Here is an 18291-nt window from a genome sequence, read left to right as displayed (position 1 = left end):
CCATCATGGTTGGATTCTGAATCTGAGCAGCTCCTAATAGTCAGAGCACTGTTGTTCGGGAGCAGGCAGTTTAAATGGTGAAACCAGCAATAACTACACAGTACAGTAAAATAGATCCAAACAGCCTTTAGCTGTAAATCTACTATGAAATTCCCCAAGAGACCTTCATATAAAACTGGGGTGCAGAGGTCTTAAGACATATGCTACTTTCTCAAAAAATGACATTTAAATAAATAGTTGGGATTGTTGTCACGTAAAACGTTTGGATTAAGGTAAATGGACTGCATTTAACTTTTCTTAACTGTTGTTGGGTAGCAGTGATAATATGAAGATGAAACATTATTTGTTACTGTAACAAAAAAAGGCACTGATCATAGAACTTAGAGATATAATGGGAAACTGAAACAAGGAAAAAATGACTAGTTAGCTGTCTGTTAACTACCCTACTCCCTCCACATGAAAGAAATACTAGGTGTAACTAACACCAACCTTACAATAATTTAAAGAGAAATTGTCAATAAAAGAGGAGAAAACTGGATTGTAATAGACGTGCCTGGATAAAGAGAAACTTTTTCATTAGCCTAGGAAGAATTATTTTTTTTGGTAACTGAACCCAATGCTGAGTGTATTGTCTTCTGCCCTGCCGTGTAGCACCAGCAAAGTTGTCTGTCCTTATGCTTTCAGGCACGCGTTCTCCTCAAGCCACACTACTTTTATCTTTATTGGAGCTTTGCAGTATCATGTAGGCATATTCTGACATTCTTCAAGAATTGTTCAGCATAATTTTGACTTATATTGTTTCACTTTAGAGTGGCAGCTAATGCCCAATTCTGAAATGAGGGATATTTAATCAGGATGAGAATGGAACTTATCTTAATGATCTAAGCCAAGTTTAGCCAGGTCTTCAGCCACAGCTCTAGGCTATGTATAAATTTAGGGGAAAGGACTGAAATGTATTATTGCTGCAGTATTTTTCCAGCCTCATTCCTCCTCATCTCTAGAAAAAGAAATCAAAACAATGGCAACTTTTATTGAAAAGTATTGCTTAGGAATTGAAATCTTCAGGTATGAAGATGTCATTCACGAGTAATCGAATCATAGAATCATAGAATGGTTTGGGTTGGAAGGGACTTGAAAGATCATCTAGCTCCTGCCATGTGCAGGGACACCTTCCACTTGTTTTCTCAGTCAACCCCTGGCAGGTTTTGCTGTGCCAATAAAACCCTCCTCCCACTCTTCTTGAAAGCTCATAATTCCAAATTACATGGCAATAAAGATGTTTATTAAAGGAATATTTGGCCATGTATAAAATTTGACTGTAAACTCGATTATGTGTTATTGGCACCACTATTCTACAAGTATTATATCCTACAGTACTTTAATTAAAAAAAAATCCACCAACTGGGAAAGAATGAAAAAGAAACCTAAACATATAAATGCAATAAAATGAACAAGAAACTAATTCATTTGCATCCAGCATAATGATCTCACTGACGTACATAATGCTCTTACCATTCTACAGAATGAAAGTGAAACTTCTGCCTCCTTCTAACTTACACCTGGCTGTTGTTGCTTGAAATTGTGTTTAGTCCTTTCCTCTGTATACTTTTCCATAAGCTTGCATTGAGAAAGCAATGTTAAGAACATATTGGAAAAAATGCTGTTATTTTCTAACAAGAAGCCAGAACTTTTTTTTTCTTTTTTTTTTTTTTTTTTTTTTTTTAAACTGCAATGTGCAAATATATGAGATCTATCATGGTAGGAGTTTTGCACATTCTAAATTTTCACAAACACAAAAGCCTTTAAATTTAGTATAAATATTTTTGCAAATTTGCCTTCTTTTAAGATTTTTATGTCTTTTTGCCTGTTAGTTTTAAATTATGTGGCATCTTTTAAATTGAAGGACATACAGCTTAAAATAATATCAGCTTCAGTGCCATCTGTGTGAGGCATCTCAGATATGTCTGAGAGAATCAAAGTTGGAAGGCCAAGCCCTCTCAGTAGCTACTACACAGACGCATAAAACTCCATCCCGAGATGTGATTCAGAGCACACAAGTTACAACTTGCCTATAATTATCTAGTACAGGTGGCATGAGTTATCCCCTAACAAGGAATTCATTATTAAAAATGCCAGGCTGACCAAAAATGGACCTTCTTATGCTGATACTGAATCCTCTGAAGAGAGGACTGTAGTAATTTTAGAAAATCAAAATTTTAGTACCATTTGATCATAACAGGTTATTTCTCAAAGCTAACAAGACCAAGGATTTTCAGTGAGTGAAGGGAATGCATTATTTAGGGCATGTTAGTCTCAACAGTGCCACTTTACCTGATATTTGCTCCAGCTGGACTATATGAAATGTAAACTTCATTAGCTTCATTAATTTCTAACCTGGCAAAGGGTAATTTTGCACCCTTAACCTAAAAATCTGTATTATTTGTTTCAAAATATTTTTCTTATTTAACTACTGCATTGGTCATAAGTTTTCAAGTAATTTTATTCAAGACATTAATACGTAGCTTTTCAGCTTCAAATCTTGCCTCTGCACGTAAGCAGAAAGGTCATCATGGATTGGTTTTAACACAAGATGTGGCCTGAGACTGGAATGTAAGCAAGCCTGTATAATGTATGTTATGTCTCACTTGTAGTGGAGGGTTACCTGCAACCAAGGAAAAGCTTAAGTTTTGAGTAGTGGGCTGATTTTAAGTCAGCAGTATTATGGCGAATTTGGAGGGAAAGACATGATTAGCTTGGAGTGAAATAGCATTGAACATGGAAGGGAATAATAGCCAGGGGAATGCTAATGATAGGAGAAGTGATAGCATTTGGAAAACAGGTACTGAAGGTTAGTTAGCTTTGAGAGCCTAAAAAGGAGCACGTGAGGTACATGAGACTTAGCTGCAGGAGCAATGGAGTTTACTAGTAACAGTGATGACCTTGTGAGAGAGAAACCTCAAGTGTTTGTGCAGAATATGAGCATCTGGTCCAGGCGTGCACCTGTGGCAACAACGGGAGAGCAATGTGTGCCTGTGTCTGGGGAAGAGACTTAAAAGTATGAGTGAAGTGGCAGAGCACTGAGGTATATCTTCCTGCTACCTACATAGGTGGAGAATAAGGTGTTGAATTTTTTTCATTATACACGTAGCTCAAAAGATTTGCCTCTGGATAAGCAAATTTTTTTAGCAGAAATAGAAATTGTTTTCTGTACTTCACACAGTAATTTCAATGAGTCATTGGAATTACCAATTGCATACAAAGTAAAGTTTCACTTGTTTTGGTTAATGTGCATTTATATTGAGCATTTGGGGGGCATGAATAAGAAATCATATTTGAAGGAAGCTAAGCTTAACCTCAAAGTAAAACTGAACTGAAGTGATTGGATAGCTTAAACAAGTGATGTTTTAGATCAGGCAAATAGTACTCTGTTTCTCTCGTACCTTTTTGCTTGGATTAGTCATTTCATTTTAGCATTTTTAAGTATGTTTTGAAGATGTGATGCAGGTTTTGTTCTATTCAAATTGTACCTGCTGTCCCCAGCACAGAGCTAGCTGAGCAGCAGACGGTCATTAAATTTTGGCCATATACTAATCACATACTGTAATATCTTTAGGAGTCTTTAGGATACGTGTAGTACTCCGAGTACGCAATTCTACCTTTATCTCAACAGTGAACATAATATGAACTTTTTCTTAAATCTGACATATCCTAATATGGGCCTGCTGAAACTTTTACATTCAGCTTCATCTTCAATTCACAGATAATTTTTAGGCTAATCAATACCCTATATAATGCCTGAGAACATGACATAGCTAGACCTACCTGTTCACTTGTCCAAGCATCAGACTGAAGTAGCACCTCCATGAAAAGTGTTCTTTGCACATCTGAAGCGGCAAGCGACAAATGAAATGGCACAGAGAAGAGCTGATGGGGGAGAACGTTGAGAAAAGCATGTCAGTTTCTGTTCAAAGAAACATAAGAAAAACAGAATAACGTGCAAGGAAACAGAGGAGTTCTTACCCTGTATTACCATCGATGTGAAAATACTGGTGAGCATTCCTGGCACAAAGAATGGGTGAATTCCAATCCTGGGAACATCCAGAGCGGTTCTTGCAAGAAGTAATGGAGTTTTCTTTTCCATGACCATGCTGTTCATGCCAAATAGAAAGCTATGCTAAGCACCGATGGTGCTTAGGCAGCTCGGGATGAAGCAGAGGCAGAAAGAATCTCCAAACATCCAGAAAACTGAGTTTTTCTAGAGATTGCTTAGCAACAGCACTGAGTGAGGAGCGCACAATCAAATTAACTGTTGGGCAGGAGGGAGATATCAAAGGGGACCACTCACAACAAGGCTGTGTGAACATGAGAGCAATTATGGAAATTAAGGAGGTTCTTATCAGTTACACATATAGAGATATGACCACCATCTACTCCTCATCAGTGTTTTTTCTCACAGAAAAAACCTCTGTGATACACCCTGTAGAGTCGTCTTCTCTCAAAATCCTTCTTGAGAGCTTGAGGATGATCCAGGTTGGTGAGACTGAGATGTAGTACAACAGAATAGATGAAGTATTTTACTGCTAGTTTTATTTTGTCCTATGCTTCTGGAATAACTTCTCCAGAAATATTGCTACCTCCATGTTGGTCAGGATTTTGGCATAACCATTTACCTGGATTGTTTAGTTTGTTAGTAGCTACAATTAAACCAAATACAAATCAAAACTCTTTTCATGGTTTATGAAGTAAAACTATATCATTATTGTTGTTACAGACTTCATGAACTCTTGCACCTGTTTATACATTTGCTTGTATTTTTTTTACTGCTGAAATTTTCTTGGTTTTTGAAATACCAATCTGTTTAATGTGTTACACAAGTGGCTTCCTTTCTGAATGGTCATACTGTTTAAGACAGAGTCACAGCAAGACTGCCAAGAGAAGAAGTAATTTAACCATGCAGAAGAGATATTGATGAGTTGACTCCAGAGGGGAAAATATATGAAGAAGAAAGAGGACGCTAGAGAACACTGAACAGGTATCATCTCAGACAGTAGAAAAAAAGCAGTTTTTTTGCACTAGTTGTAAATGTTCTTATAAGAAGTGATTTTCTAACCTCTAAATCACTGCTAATTGTAAAGTATTTGCCTTTCTCTCACTTCAGAACTCTGTGTATAAAGGCAAGACTATAGAACAGAAAGTTCGTATTCGGTACATAAACTACCATGTAGAAAACCACGACCACGGAATATGCTATGCTCTTCCCTGTCCAGACCTGACTAGTGTAGGATCCCAAGTGGCAGCTTTTACATTCTTTGTTCTTTAAAATGCTGATCTTATTATTTACTGGATCCAGAAAGAACAGTACTCTGGACAGTACACTACATGGGCGTTCCCCCATCTCACATTTCTGCTGTGTGGGCTCATCGTGAAGGATGTTATCACCATGTAGTGGGGTATTTCCAATCAGCTATGCAAACATTGCCTGTTTGCCTTACAGGATGTGGCCAGGCAGCAGGGATGAAGGTGCCTTCTTGCTGTTCCTGGGCATGGCAGATCAGGTGGAACATCCTGAAGGGGCGAGGCAAGTTCATTATGCTCACTCCAAGAGTCTTCTGGAGTGCAGGGTGGGACATGAAAGGCCAAGGACTGAGCAACGAGGGAGCTGGTGGAACAGGGACAGAGCAGAGCCGAGCCTCCTATAGGAGCAGAGGACTTCCCTGAAGCAGGGAGCAAACTCACAAGCTTTGAGGATGACATTCTTGGTGATCCAGAAGCACTGACTGTAGTTGTGCAAGTTAATGTGGCAATTTTACCACTGAATTTGGTTTTTGTTTTTCATCTTTGTAGATTTTTTAGTATTGCTTAGAGACTATGGTGGACTTCAGAGAATCCTGCTGATTCCTATGAAGTTCTTACCTGCCCTCTGCTTTTCTGTTGAGAGGGTCAGTCAAAAATCTGAGACAAAACACGTCTGAATATTCATCATGTGTTTGTAGCAATCGCTTGCATGTCACACAGCTAGCACAGGCTTCCTTGAAGTGTAAGTAAAATTAAAGTATACTGACCTAACACTGAGTTGGTGAGGCCAGGCCGGGGAGCTGGAGAGGCAGCAGACAAGAGCTGGGACAGATGTAGGGCAACGTCAGGAACCACGGTCTCGCTGCTTTGCCAGTGGAGGCTGCTGCTCCACACAACCCAGTTACCCCCGCACCACAGTTCTCCACAGTGTCTAGCATGGCTTTCCAAGCTGCTGCTGGTGGTGATGGAAGCAGCAGCCTTACTCACATTTTGCTGTTTAGGGGAAAGCCTAATTTGCTTGTGACCTAAAGATGACACTAGTATCTTTGAACTTTTTTCATCTGCAGGGGCAACGCTTTTCTTATAACTGTGGGAAACATGTCTATCATGTATTTTTAATTTTAAAGGCTAAATTATGCAGACTTTTCTCCACCAGATGTATGCATATACTTATTTGATTTATTATGTGTTTTTTCTCATATCTGTGAGTGCCTCTAAAAAACCTTACTGTATGGTTAAAACTGAATAAACAAACACTGAACACAGAAATTTTAAAAAGTTCTTACATTCATCAGAGCTGTAGATATGTAAAGTTTTCTGACTCGTGGAACTCTTTGCTTGGAATAAATTGTTTCATGACTCTCTTGCTGCTATCATCCACATCTGTCTGTAGAACCCAAAGTAATTTACACTCAATGTTTTAAATACCATAATTGTTTGTGTTAGCCTAGGATTTCCTTTTTTTTTTTTCCCCCTGACATGTCTTTTTGTTCTGCCTTTTTGAATATTTACCATTAAACCCTGTAGAAAGTGTGCCTTATCTTTAGGCATTTGTTGTTGGGTTGGGTCTTGCTTTATTATTTTGCTTTGACAACCTTGAAGTTAGGTACATTAGGATTTTCCTGCAGTGGGCATCAGAAATGTAAGTTTTTCAGCTTTGATGGTCCAGAAAAATTTCTGTCACAACTGAAACGAATGCTTACGGTACTTATACATAACTGTATGTGTAATAACAACTGGATCTCTCCTACTCTTTCTTATGGAAAAATCTTTTGTGTCTTACCTTGTCCAGACAGACTATCTTGGTCAGCTTCCTTGAAAGGTGGTTCTGTCATATCAGTCAGTTCTTTCTTCTCCTCAGCTTCACGATTCTCATCTCCGGCTTGCAGGAGATTAGGTGGGGTAAAGCTACCTGTGGTATAAACTGCCAGTATGGTAGCCTGCTCTGTTGGAAACTCGTAGCCATCGGTGATTAAGTCATTGCTATCAGAATCATCTGCTGGAGGAGGCAAATAGGAATCCTCTGGTTTTGGAGGACTGCTAGTGCTACCCAGAGCACTGAAAGGCACTGTGGAACTTTGGTGATCAGTAGTGGTATCTTCTGTGTTTGGAGGAGATTTGTCCTGAAATGGTCCTCTGGAGGGTTTGGTAGGGAACATAGGTTCAGATGTAATAAAATTATTAAAGTCTTCAGGAGCACTGATCTCTCCACTTAGCACGGGGATTCCAGTTGTAAATTCATTGACCAAGAGATCTCCTGTTTGGCCCACTGTTGCTGGGCTGGGGTAACCTAGTGGGAGTTCCAGACTCATGGAGTCCTCCTGAAAAAGTTTTTTAAAAGCAGCTTTCATTATTATATTTAACTTTCATTACTAAAAAGGCCAATAATCTTTGGCCACAGGATCTTGCAAACAGCTAACTCAGCATGAAGTCATGGGATGCATAAAATGTTTGGCATGTGCATGTGATCCTAATCACACTGCCCGTAATTTCAAAAATGGTCAAAGAAAGAGACTTTCACTATCCCTGTCAATTGCTCTCCTTCTGTCATTAAGATGTACTACTGAACCGGTGAAACATTGTTTACTTTGTAATTAACACTGCAAAAGGTAAACAGGCACTAACATTCGCCTGTAACAACTCTAAACAGTATCTCTGTTGCAGTATAACACCACAACATTCATCCTTACAGCATTTACAAACGGTAGAGATGTATTTTAGCATAAGAGCCTTTTTGTGTATATTTATGAACATCTTAACACTGTTTAATTTCATTTCTCAAGGGGAAATAAATAAATATAACAACCAGTCTTAACTCACCAAATCAGGGCCTGCCAGAGGTATAGTGACGATGCCCTGGATATCATTATCAAAATCAGTAGGTGGTATAATAGATTCTGAAAAAAAAAAAAAGGAAAAAATAGAAAGAGAGCACAATACTTCAGCAGTGGCACATGAAAACTGATCAAAACACAACAACTCAGTAAAAAAGAGTATTAAAACTATTCTCCATCAAAAACTATTTTAAAAAAATACACATTAAGAAGAAAGAGGCATAAATTTCCGTTTAAACTGGCAATTCTGAGGAAAAAAGGAATTTCATATGCATTATTCTTTGTTCTCTTTGTTTAGTATAAATGGGATAGGTCTGCAGAGAGCTGAACCATGGATGAATGCTTAAAATCAGCTGAAGTATGAACTGCTCGGTTAAATCTGCATGGGCTATGGTGAGTCATTATATTGTGTTGCTCATTAAGCCTAAATTCTTTTCAGTTTCACCCAGAGTCCACACCATTGTTACTCTCAGTGTTTTGGCTTTAGTGCCCAGTTGCTCCCTTCACCCCCACAGAGGAACTCTTTAAACATACTTGCATGCAACCTGTTTTTCTAAAACTGGTTATTAAAAACAACTAGTGGGAAAAAGTTGATTAAAATAGTTATTATTACAGTTTTCTATAACCATGAATTTTTTTCTTGGTACTTTTAATCTACATTTTATTCTTACAGAAAGTATTAGTTAGTCTTAATTTTTTTTTTTCCGGCAAAAATGCTACTATTTGTAAATGAAACACCACAGCTAAAATTTGTTGTGTGTTTTTAAGATTGTTTTGGTAAATATATTTATGAAAAAATATTTTAAATTATTTTCCGTATTTTTAACCCACCTCCCCAAAACTAGGGCTGTGCTAGCTTTGAAAAAATCATTGATGGACTTGAAGGGGACATTTATTAGCTGGATTACTGAACAGGATGCAGCCTTTCAACCTTCTGCTGGGGGTCTTCACACCTGACTTGTCATCTACATTGCCTTTGTGTTTCAGGGAAAAAATGCACCTTTACAGTGTGATTTGCATCACCAATTTTAGCTGGGGATCTTTAAGGTGTCTTCCTCTGACTTCACTGGGAGGTTGCATGGCTTGCTTACAATCGAGACAGCTTCCAGAAAGCTAAATTTATGTTAGAGGAAGCTACCAGTTTTTGTCTTATTATGGGACATAATATATACTGGGACACATTGGGAAATTAAAATGTTATAGTGATTATTCATAGTCTTTTTGTCTTAGTGTGCAAAATATCCAGATTTTCTAAACAAAAAGTAAGAAATAGATCCATCAATGTGATTGGGAGTTAGGCTGTAAAATCGTAAACGCACATTTTGCTATAAAATTTAACTTGGATCTGTGCATTTAACTTTGGATGCTATGCAACACCGAGGAGAATGGGATACATCAAATGAAAACAATGTGTTAGAGAAGCAAAAGCGACCTTACTGAAATTGCATCAGTTTGAAAGGGCAAGGCTCAGACTTGTGCCTGGCACCGGCCTGCCTACTGACCATCAGTAAACTGAAGCGTTCCAAGGTCCACTGGCAGGGACTGGTCTTCGTGGAGCGCGATGGCAACCAGTTGCTGAAGGTCTGTTACTGTGAGTTTAGTTGCTGATATCTCCCCCTCTTCGTTGGGAGAAAGTGGCATTTTTTCGTTTTCAACTTTATTAGATCCAATAGTTGAGATGTCATCTGCTGTGCTTTTGATTTCTGAGCCATCTCTCTCAAAGTTTACAACATATCGTGCTACAGTGCTGCTTGATCTGCAAGGAGAAGATGCAAAAATGACCAGTGCAGCAAAATCAGTTACTGGCTGAGGACTGATTTTAAAAACAAACAAATAAACAAACAAAAATATATACAACCATAACATACTATCTTCTCTAAAAATAATGCAGATACACTTCCTTCTAATGAGACTGTCATCTTCAAATTACTTTTGCTATACCTAATCTTTTTTCTTCTATGCATAATTTTTAATAAAAATTCCAATATTGAAGAAAATTATAAAAATATTCTAACATAATCTGGTTTAATCTGACTACTCAGAGACTGTAGAACTGGTGGTATAGTTTGAAGTCATTGATTATTGGTTCAAACAGTCATCAATGCATGCGGATGTTACTAGAAGACATAATCACCTATTAACTACACAGGAACCTATGAAAAGGGATTAGACAGTTCATAAAACTACAGATAAGCAAAAATCCTGTCATGTTACTCATTTTTGAAGAACAGCAAGAAAGTTAGCTAATGTGGCAAGCAAATCACATTTCACAACAGGAATCAGCCTTTCCAAATCCAAATGAATGTGTATAGCTTCTCCCTAGATGTACTTGTTTAACAGAAGTCTCAAATGTTCACACCTGTTAATACATTTCTTTTCATAAATGCTAAATTCACCTAATTAAAATGAAAAATAATGAGTACATTGTAAAACATTTGTACTCCACTATGTTTCTTTTTATAATATCAAATAACTGGAGAGAGAGGAATTTCACTTTATTTAGTGCATGCTATGCATTTACATTTATATGACATTGCAAGAATTCAGGAAAAGCACTAGACAATTCTTCCTTTTAAACTATGAGTAAAAGAGAAATTCTGGGAACTGACAGACAAATTGTTCTCCAGCAGCACTTTTAAGCAACAACAAAAGACTCTGTAGCTGTTTGTATTACCAGTCAAAAGCTCCCTGCATTTTATCAAGCTAGTAACTGGTCTCTTTGCCATTCTCTCTGGCCTGGTAATGTAGGTAACAAATCAAAATCTCCATACTTATTGAAGATAATGTGTATATGCAAATAGGAAACAGCTAGGAAACAGCGGATCAAAAATAGAAATTTAAATATGAAGTTTCCCTTTCTTTTTTCACTTTCTGTTTATGACTGAGAATTTGAATTCTACTCATCTGAATGTGAATTTGCTTAGGTCAAACAATTTTCTTTCCTTCAGAGAGATCCTGACAAAATTTGATTATATGCACCTTTCAGATTAAGGTAAGAGCTGTCCCTGCTGCTTTATATCACAGATTTTGCACTTAGGCAGGGCACAAATCAATTTGCTTTGCCACATCAAGTTGAAGAACATTTATTAATGTATCTATCTACATCAAATAGTCTATAAAATAATTAATCTTAATTATGAATTACAGACAAATTACCCATCTTTCTCCTTCTTCTGTCTTCATTTCATCACAAAAGAAAGGGTGTGATAAAGGATTGCAAAAGAAAGAAAAACAAAAATTCAGGTATACCAGTAAATCAATCAGTTGTACATCAAAACCACCTTTTGACAATTTATCTTATCTTCTATGTGTCATCTATAATTTTTATCTCTGTGTGAAAATGACAGCCTACTCTCCATCATTACACATTTTTCCCTTCCAAACACTGGGAATCTCCATTTTTTGAGTGAGGAAACACAAATTTTATTTTACTGTGATAGTTTGAGATACCCGATTTCCTATTTCCCACTACAAATAGTGCAATTTTTCATTGCTAATCTATATCTTTATGGTGGCAATGAACACCTGTGACAGTAGTAACGACTATTACTGTGACCATAGATGGTGCCTACTCAGATCCTAGTCACAGGGGTAACTTGACCTATTAATTACCTCCGGAAGACATGCTGATGTTGACCTTCTGTAATATAATGCCCTGTTATTTTCCCTCATGAATTCTCTAGCACATATCTACTGTTGCCCTTCCATATTGCCTTGTGTAAAATGCTGCTAATATATGTAGCAATATAGAATCATAGAATCATAGAATTGCTGAGGTTGGAAGGGACCTTTAAGATCATCAAGTCCAACCTTTAACCTACCCTGACAAAAGCCACTTCTAAACCATGTCCCTAAGTGCCCCATCTACCCTTTTTTTAAACACCTCCAGGGATGGTGAATCCACCACCTCCCTGGGCAGCCTATTCCGATGTTTAGTAACACTTCCAGTGAAAAAATGTTTCCTAATATCCAATCTAAACCTCCCCTGACACAACTTGAACCTGTTTCCCCTCGTCCTATCACTTGTCACCAGGGAGAAGAGGTCAGCCCCCATCTCTCTACAACCTCCTTTCAGGTAGTTGTAGAGGGTGATAAGGTCTCCCCTCAGCCTCCTCTTCTCCAGGCTAAACAACCCCAGCTCCCTCAGTCGTTCCTCATAAGGTTTGTCCTCCAGACCCCTCACCAGCTTTGTAGCCCTTCTCTGGACACGCTCCAACACCTCAATGTCCCTCTTGTAGCGAGGGGCCCAAAACTGAACGCAGTACTCGAGGTGGGGCCTCACCAGTGCCGAGTACAGGGGGATGATCACTTCCCTAGTCCTGCTGGCCACGCTCTTCGTGATACAGGCTAGGATGCTGTTGGCCTTCTTGGCCACCTGGGCACACTGCTGGCTCATATTCAGCCGGCTGTCAACCAACACTCCCAGGTCCTTTTCTGACGGGCAGCTTTCGAGCCTCTCTGCCCCAATCCTGTAGTGCTGCATGGGGTTGTTGTGACCCAAGTGCAAGACCTGGCACTTGGCCTTGTTGAACCTCATACCATTGGTCTCAGCCCATCGGTCCAGCCTGTCCAGATCCCCCTGCAGAATCAACCTACCCTCAAGCAGATCAACACGCCCGCCCAGTTTAGTGTCATCTGCGAACTTACTGAGGGTGCATTCGATCCCTTCATCCAGATCATTGATAAAGATATTAAAGAGAGCTGGCCCCAACACCGAGCCCTGAGGGACACCACTTGTGACCGGAAGTCACAATGGCTAAGGGAGAATGGACAACACCACCTGTCTTTGCTGACCTTTAACTCTCAGGCGCTAACTAAATTCCTAGATGGTGGGAAGCAATCCTGGTCTTCCACATTGATGATTATACTTTCATATCAGCTCCTAAAACCAAGATAGTAAACAGAAATGGATCCCAGATCTGGAGTCACAACTGAAAGAGGTTAGTTATTGCAAATTGTAAGTGTGAGATGCTACTATAGATTTTCTCTGCTTGTTCTGCAGTAGCCAGCTTTTTCTTTTTTTACTTTCATTATCAAAATGTAAAAAACTAATTTTCACTCTATTTTGCTATTGTCTCTCCTTTCCCCCAGCCATTTTGCAGAGAAAACTAGGAAGAAGTATGCTCTTCTCTAAAATTGCATTGCGATATGAATGTTCTTCCACATGTATTAAATATTGCTAGAAGGACCTGATGTTGTGCCATAAGCACACAAGAATTTATGTGTTTTTTCCTGCTCTTTATTCCCTTTCAATTTTATGTTATTTCTTACTATTAGTAATTTGTTTTTCCCTTGATTCTTTATATAATGTGCTCCTATCTATAGAAGCATAATCATATCAAACAGTCACGTTTTGGTCCCCCCTCACCTGTAGATTCTTTATTGAAAAAATACACAGTAGCTTGTATTAGCAGTAAAGGTACAAGGAAGCTAAAACTAAAATGGCAAGACAGAATACAGATTTGTTAAAAAAGGAAACATTTTTAATTGTTTGAAACACCTGGGAAATACCTATTGGAAAAGTTTTATATGGGTGAACATCTATCCTCCTGCAACCTTCCCTTGCCAAGGCAACTTCACTGTGATCTATGAAGGGCACAGGATCCACGCACAAAAAAAGTAGGCACCTAAATAATCATACTCCTAACTCTCTTTACCTTGTCATTTGATAAAGTCCCCAATATAATTTTACTGGCAAACAATTTCAAAGGATTTACTGATTACTTCACCCCTCAGGGAACGAAAGCCACTTCTACTTAGTGATTCAAAAACTTCATAGTCTCACTTGGGATGTGTTTGCGCTTCTCTCCATCTTGTCTCTGTGTTGCTCCTGGAAATCTATTTTCTGTTTATAGCAATGCACACCCCACTATTATATAGGTCTCTTCATGTTGGATGGAAAGAAGGATGAGGAGAATCCTAGTAGCCATTGGAAAAATGAGTCAGATTTTCATACTTACTTAAATCCTAATACGCGGATTTCCTTGAATCCTGGAAGTTTCTCAAATATTTTTTGCATCTATAGAAAAACATTAAAATCATTAATTCAGCGTAAATTGTACCCCTAAAACACAAGCACAGGTGGGCTACCTAGACAATATTTTTCATATTTCAGAAAGAGCTTTAGGAAAGAGTCTCAGCTGTCCCCTTTGTGGTATCATTGTTGCTCAACTTAAACGTGATATTTGGTTTGTATATGCTGCCTGTATTACCTGTTAACAGGCAAAAAGAAGTACAAAATACAGCTTTTTTTAGTAATGTAATTATGTAAATCAGTGATAATCTAATTCATAATAGAGCAAGTCAAGCAACATGAATCAAATGTTTTACTCATTTTCAGCAATTTTGGTTCATGAATAATTTTGTGATTCAAGTCACCTTAACTGTAAATTGTTAATTATGTAGAAATAACCAAATGCAGATGGATTTAGATTATTTGACAAATCATTTATAAATTCAACAGTTATGACTGTCTTGTACAAATAGAATAATTTTATATATTTTTAGTTCTAATGTAATCAATTGCACAGTTAGATGGCTTTGAATAGAAGAGACGACATAAAGAATAAACAATGAGCAGAAAAGGTGAATTCTGTATACGTTTTTCAGACTTTAGGATAATAAGTGTTTTTATCAGCACCTCAATAATTAACAATGTTTTGAGATCTTTGAGCTGATTGACCTTCTGGTCTTTTCCAATTGTAGCAACATTTATACCGCTAAATGAAATTAAATATTTTATGCACACCTACAATATCAGAGGAAAGGGATTTGCTTAAAACGCACAGTTCCACGGTTCCTTTCTGATTCTCTTCCTGGTCATGTTAAGTACCAGGCAAAACATTGTCTGTCTTTCATCTGCAACCAAAGCCTGTGAAGTCGAGGGACTTCGGCACTTGAAAAGAAGTGGAAAAGCCTTTTAATTCATCATATCACTTAAAAAGTATACGAACTAATGTGGAGATCTTTCCTCAGCTATGTGATTCCGTACAAACCCAGCACACATTTAAAACTTATTCATTCATGTGTGAGAGTTTGTCAGAACTGGTAGGGAATGGGCAGTGAGACCCAAAGCTTTCTCTGCATCTCATGTAGGTTAGGTGAAGAAGAAGTAGCAGAAGATCAGTATATTATCACAGTACTAAGTATAAGCCACACTGTATCAGCCTCGATGGCTTTTTCATTGCAGCAAGCAGAAGAGAAGCTGAAGTCTAGTGCAGAAAATGGCCTACCATCTACACTCCTTTTGCCCAGAGGACAGTAGGAAAGGAGCTGAGGAAAATACTTCATTTTGATCTTGGTCTGACGTAGGAAAAGTGGTGCAGAAGTAGCAATTGGACCATGGGAAGATTTATTCACGTGACTAACACTCACTGAAAGTAATGGAGATTAAGGGCCTAAATCACTAGTATGCAATTCATTTTCCTGAATTTAGGCAAGCGCTGTAATTTCAGATGGTTTAAGATCATTTTCTGCTCAGTTGCTGGTTCAAAAGGGTGTAGCGCTCTCAGATTTGAGAAGTCCCTGCACATGTGTTGGATAACCTGGGGCACCTAAAAAGGCACTAGATGTCCATGTTTAGGCAACTGAATCCCATTTTAGCCATGTTCTAACAGCTGACTCTTGGCATGGGCTTTATTCAATCTCTTCTTGGCTCTCTTTATACCATAATGAAGTTGATGCTTTCTTTTAACTCTATGCACATGTGTAGCTTCCTATTCCCTACTTTTGCCAAATAAATCTTGATTCTCAGAGTATCATAAGCACCTGAATCTGAATACTGTTTTTCATGCAATTTTAAGCGTCTGCTGTGGCATAGAGATGTACTTGCACTGTAATGTCTGCCATAACTCTTCCCTCTTGCTGTGTCTTGGAATGAATTAGAAACTGGGCTCGGAACTCCATGGCCCCAGCCTTTGCAAGGGCTTCTCTGGAATTTGTGCAGGAGCTCATGTAGCTGGATGAGGTTTTAATTCTGAATCTAATCTCCTCACTCTCACTCTTTGAGTGCACCTGTAAAACTGTCTTGTATCAAAATTGTCCTTTGCTTCCTCCATGACGTCAGGTGTATTTCATGGTACTGGACTACACATAATTTTCTATTCAACATTGCTTTTTTTTAAAGTGACAGATAAAATTTCATGACAATAAACCAAAAATTTAACAATCAAAAAACTTTGCATTTCACCCTGTCCTATTAGTGAAATTAATGAAATTAATGAAATAAAAGTCAGGTTGCAAAATTACATCATTATGTGTGTAGTAAACAAAGTCTGCAAGCAGTTATGTTTGAGGATAACAGTGGAAATCTCCAGAGAAGCCACATTTTTATCATCTCTGCCAGTACATCCTTCACCTTTTTTCTATGCATATCTGAAACTGAACCGGAATAGTGAAACGGCTTGCACTAAGGAATGCTCATGAAACTTATGTGAAGCTTTAGTTAATTTTATGAAGAAAACCTTTTGGGATCCTCAAGTCATTAACTGCCATCTATTGAATTGATAGCTAAACATTCAGTTAATATTATTAATTATATGAAAACACCACAGATGTTCCAGTTCTTACAGAAACTGAAGTAATGCACAACAAAATGACTGGAAGTCCTTTGAAGAACAGTTCAGACAATAGTAGCTAATTACTTTTAACATTTATATTACATTTTTCATTAGGTTTATTGTAGAAATTAAATTATGACAAAATACTGTCCATGAATTCCTGATTAAGCCCAAATGATACTCCTAAAGTTACCCTGTTCATCAGTATCTGAAGCTCTACTGCTGACAAAGACATTGTCCTGTTAGCTTGGTGGCTGAACAGATGGCCCAAAAGAGGGGAAAAGCTGTCTATACATGAAGAAAAACTGAAGGTCTTGAGACAACAGGAATTATCTGTTTCAAATGAAGGCAGTAGATTCTAGTTCTGTTTCACAGTGAAGGTAATTTCATATTAAGAATCTCAGTCAAGGTACAAAGCCAACATTTTGGCATTCACTCAGCCTCCTTACCTGTAGCTGAAATTTGGCAGCAAGTTGTCGGTACTGTGGGGAGTTGGGATCATTGAGTTCAGGTGTGTACTCCTGATCAGTGAGAGTGACACTGAATTCTACCATTTGCTCCACAGGCAGTTCTGGGACTGTATTTGTTCCCAGCTCCTGGAAAAGAAGAGTAGAGGAAAAAAAAAGGGGAGAAATAAAACAAAGTGATTTTTTCCCTACATTTCAGTATTCAATATGTAGAAGAGTTCTCTTTTAAGCCTTCCACCCAAATAACTTTCTGAACTATATCCTACAAAAGGCGAGGGTTTCTAGCCACATCTGTTGGCTTAATTCTTCTGCCTTTGCAAACAAGTTTCTATTACTGTGACTTGAGAATTGCCTTTGATATGCATAAATGAAGGTGATGAAAAGAATCAAGCCATTTCTTGCACAGAGACTATTACCAAGTCTTCTTTTTTCCATCATCACTAAACTCATATAGTTTTACTTGCTACTTTGGAGGAAAGAGTGGGACATGAAGGAGAGTGAGAAGCAAATGCTAAAAGCGGGTTGTTTTCCTGCCCTCAGAATACCGATGGTCAACCAGAGCAGACTGCCAGACTCTCTGTTACTATTTCATGTTCAGACATCTGCATTTGGTTTTTACTGATAATAAAGTAGAATTAGCCCTACCTGTGTTACATCTTTACTGTGCAGCTGACTTTACTGCTATTAAAAGTACTCTTATTTTGTTTATTGTTTCCTGACACTATTTGCAGTTTTGGCTTACACTTGCTAATTTTTTCCTTTAATAACGTTAAACTCCAAAAGCCAATTCATTTGTAGGCTACGATGTGCTGGCCACAAGGAGGAGAGCCACTATGGGTGCATTCCAAAAGATTTCCTAACTCATCTTAGATATAGCAATACACATTTGCTAATTTTAAGATCAGGAGGTATCCCTTTTTCATTATTCACAAACAGGGCTGAGCTTCAAATTTCAAGTCGTGGAATGCAAGTACCTGAAGAGGTAATGCAGGGAGGCTACCCAGGAAACTCCTACCTTCTGCCAATCTGTCAGTCCTTCCTCACAAATCTTGTTACTAAAGCTAACACATACCATCCCTGCATTCCACTGCTAATGCATATTATTACACAAAAAAGACCTTTGTTTTTTTCTGAATA

The 18291-nt window shown here is 38.1% G+C and overlaps 1 protein-coding gene across 1 annotated transcript in view; it reads right to left on the bottom strand.

The window, feature by feature from the left end:
- IMPG1 (interphotoreceptor matrix proteoglycan 1) overlaps window positions 1–18291 on the bottom strand; it is a 60160-nt gene that overhangs the window by 18081 nt on the left and 23788 nt on the right. Inside the window, exons 7-12 of the mRNA XM_074578346.1 lie at window positions 17137–17283; window positions 14090–14148; window positions 11286–11306; window positions 9632–9885; window positions 8116–8192; window positions 7079–7616 (exon numbers count right to left, since the gene is read on the bottom strand). Coding sequence (XP_074434447.1) covers window positions 7079–7616; window positions 8116–8192; window positions 9632–9885; window positions 11286–11306; window positions 14090–14148; window positions 17137–17283 — 1096 coding nt within the window. The remainder of the gene's footprint in view (window positions 1–7078; window positions 7617–8115; window positions 8193–9631; window positions 9886–11285; window positions 11307–14089; window positions 14149–17136; window positions 17284–18291) is intronic.

The sequence above is a fragment of the Larus michahellis genome, chromosome 3, assembly GCF_964199755.1.
Source record: "Larus michahellis chromosome 3, bLarMic1.1, whole genome shotgun sequence".
Classification (NCBI taxonomy): domain Eukaryota; kingdom Metazoa; phylum Chordata; class Aves; order Charadriiformes; family Laridae; genus Larus; species Larus michahellis.
This window is presented reverse-complemented; position numbering and strand designations above follow the sequence as displayed.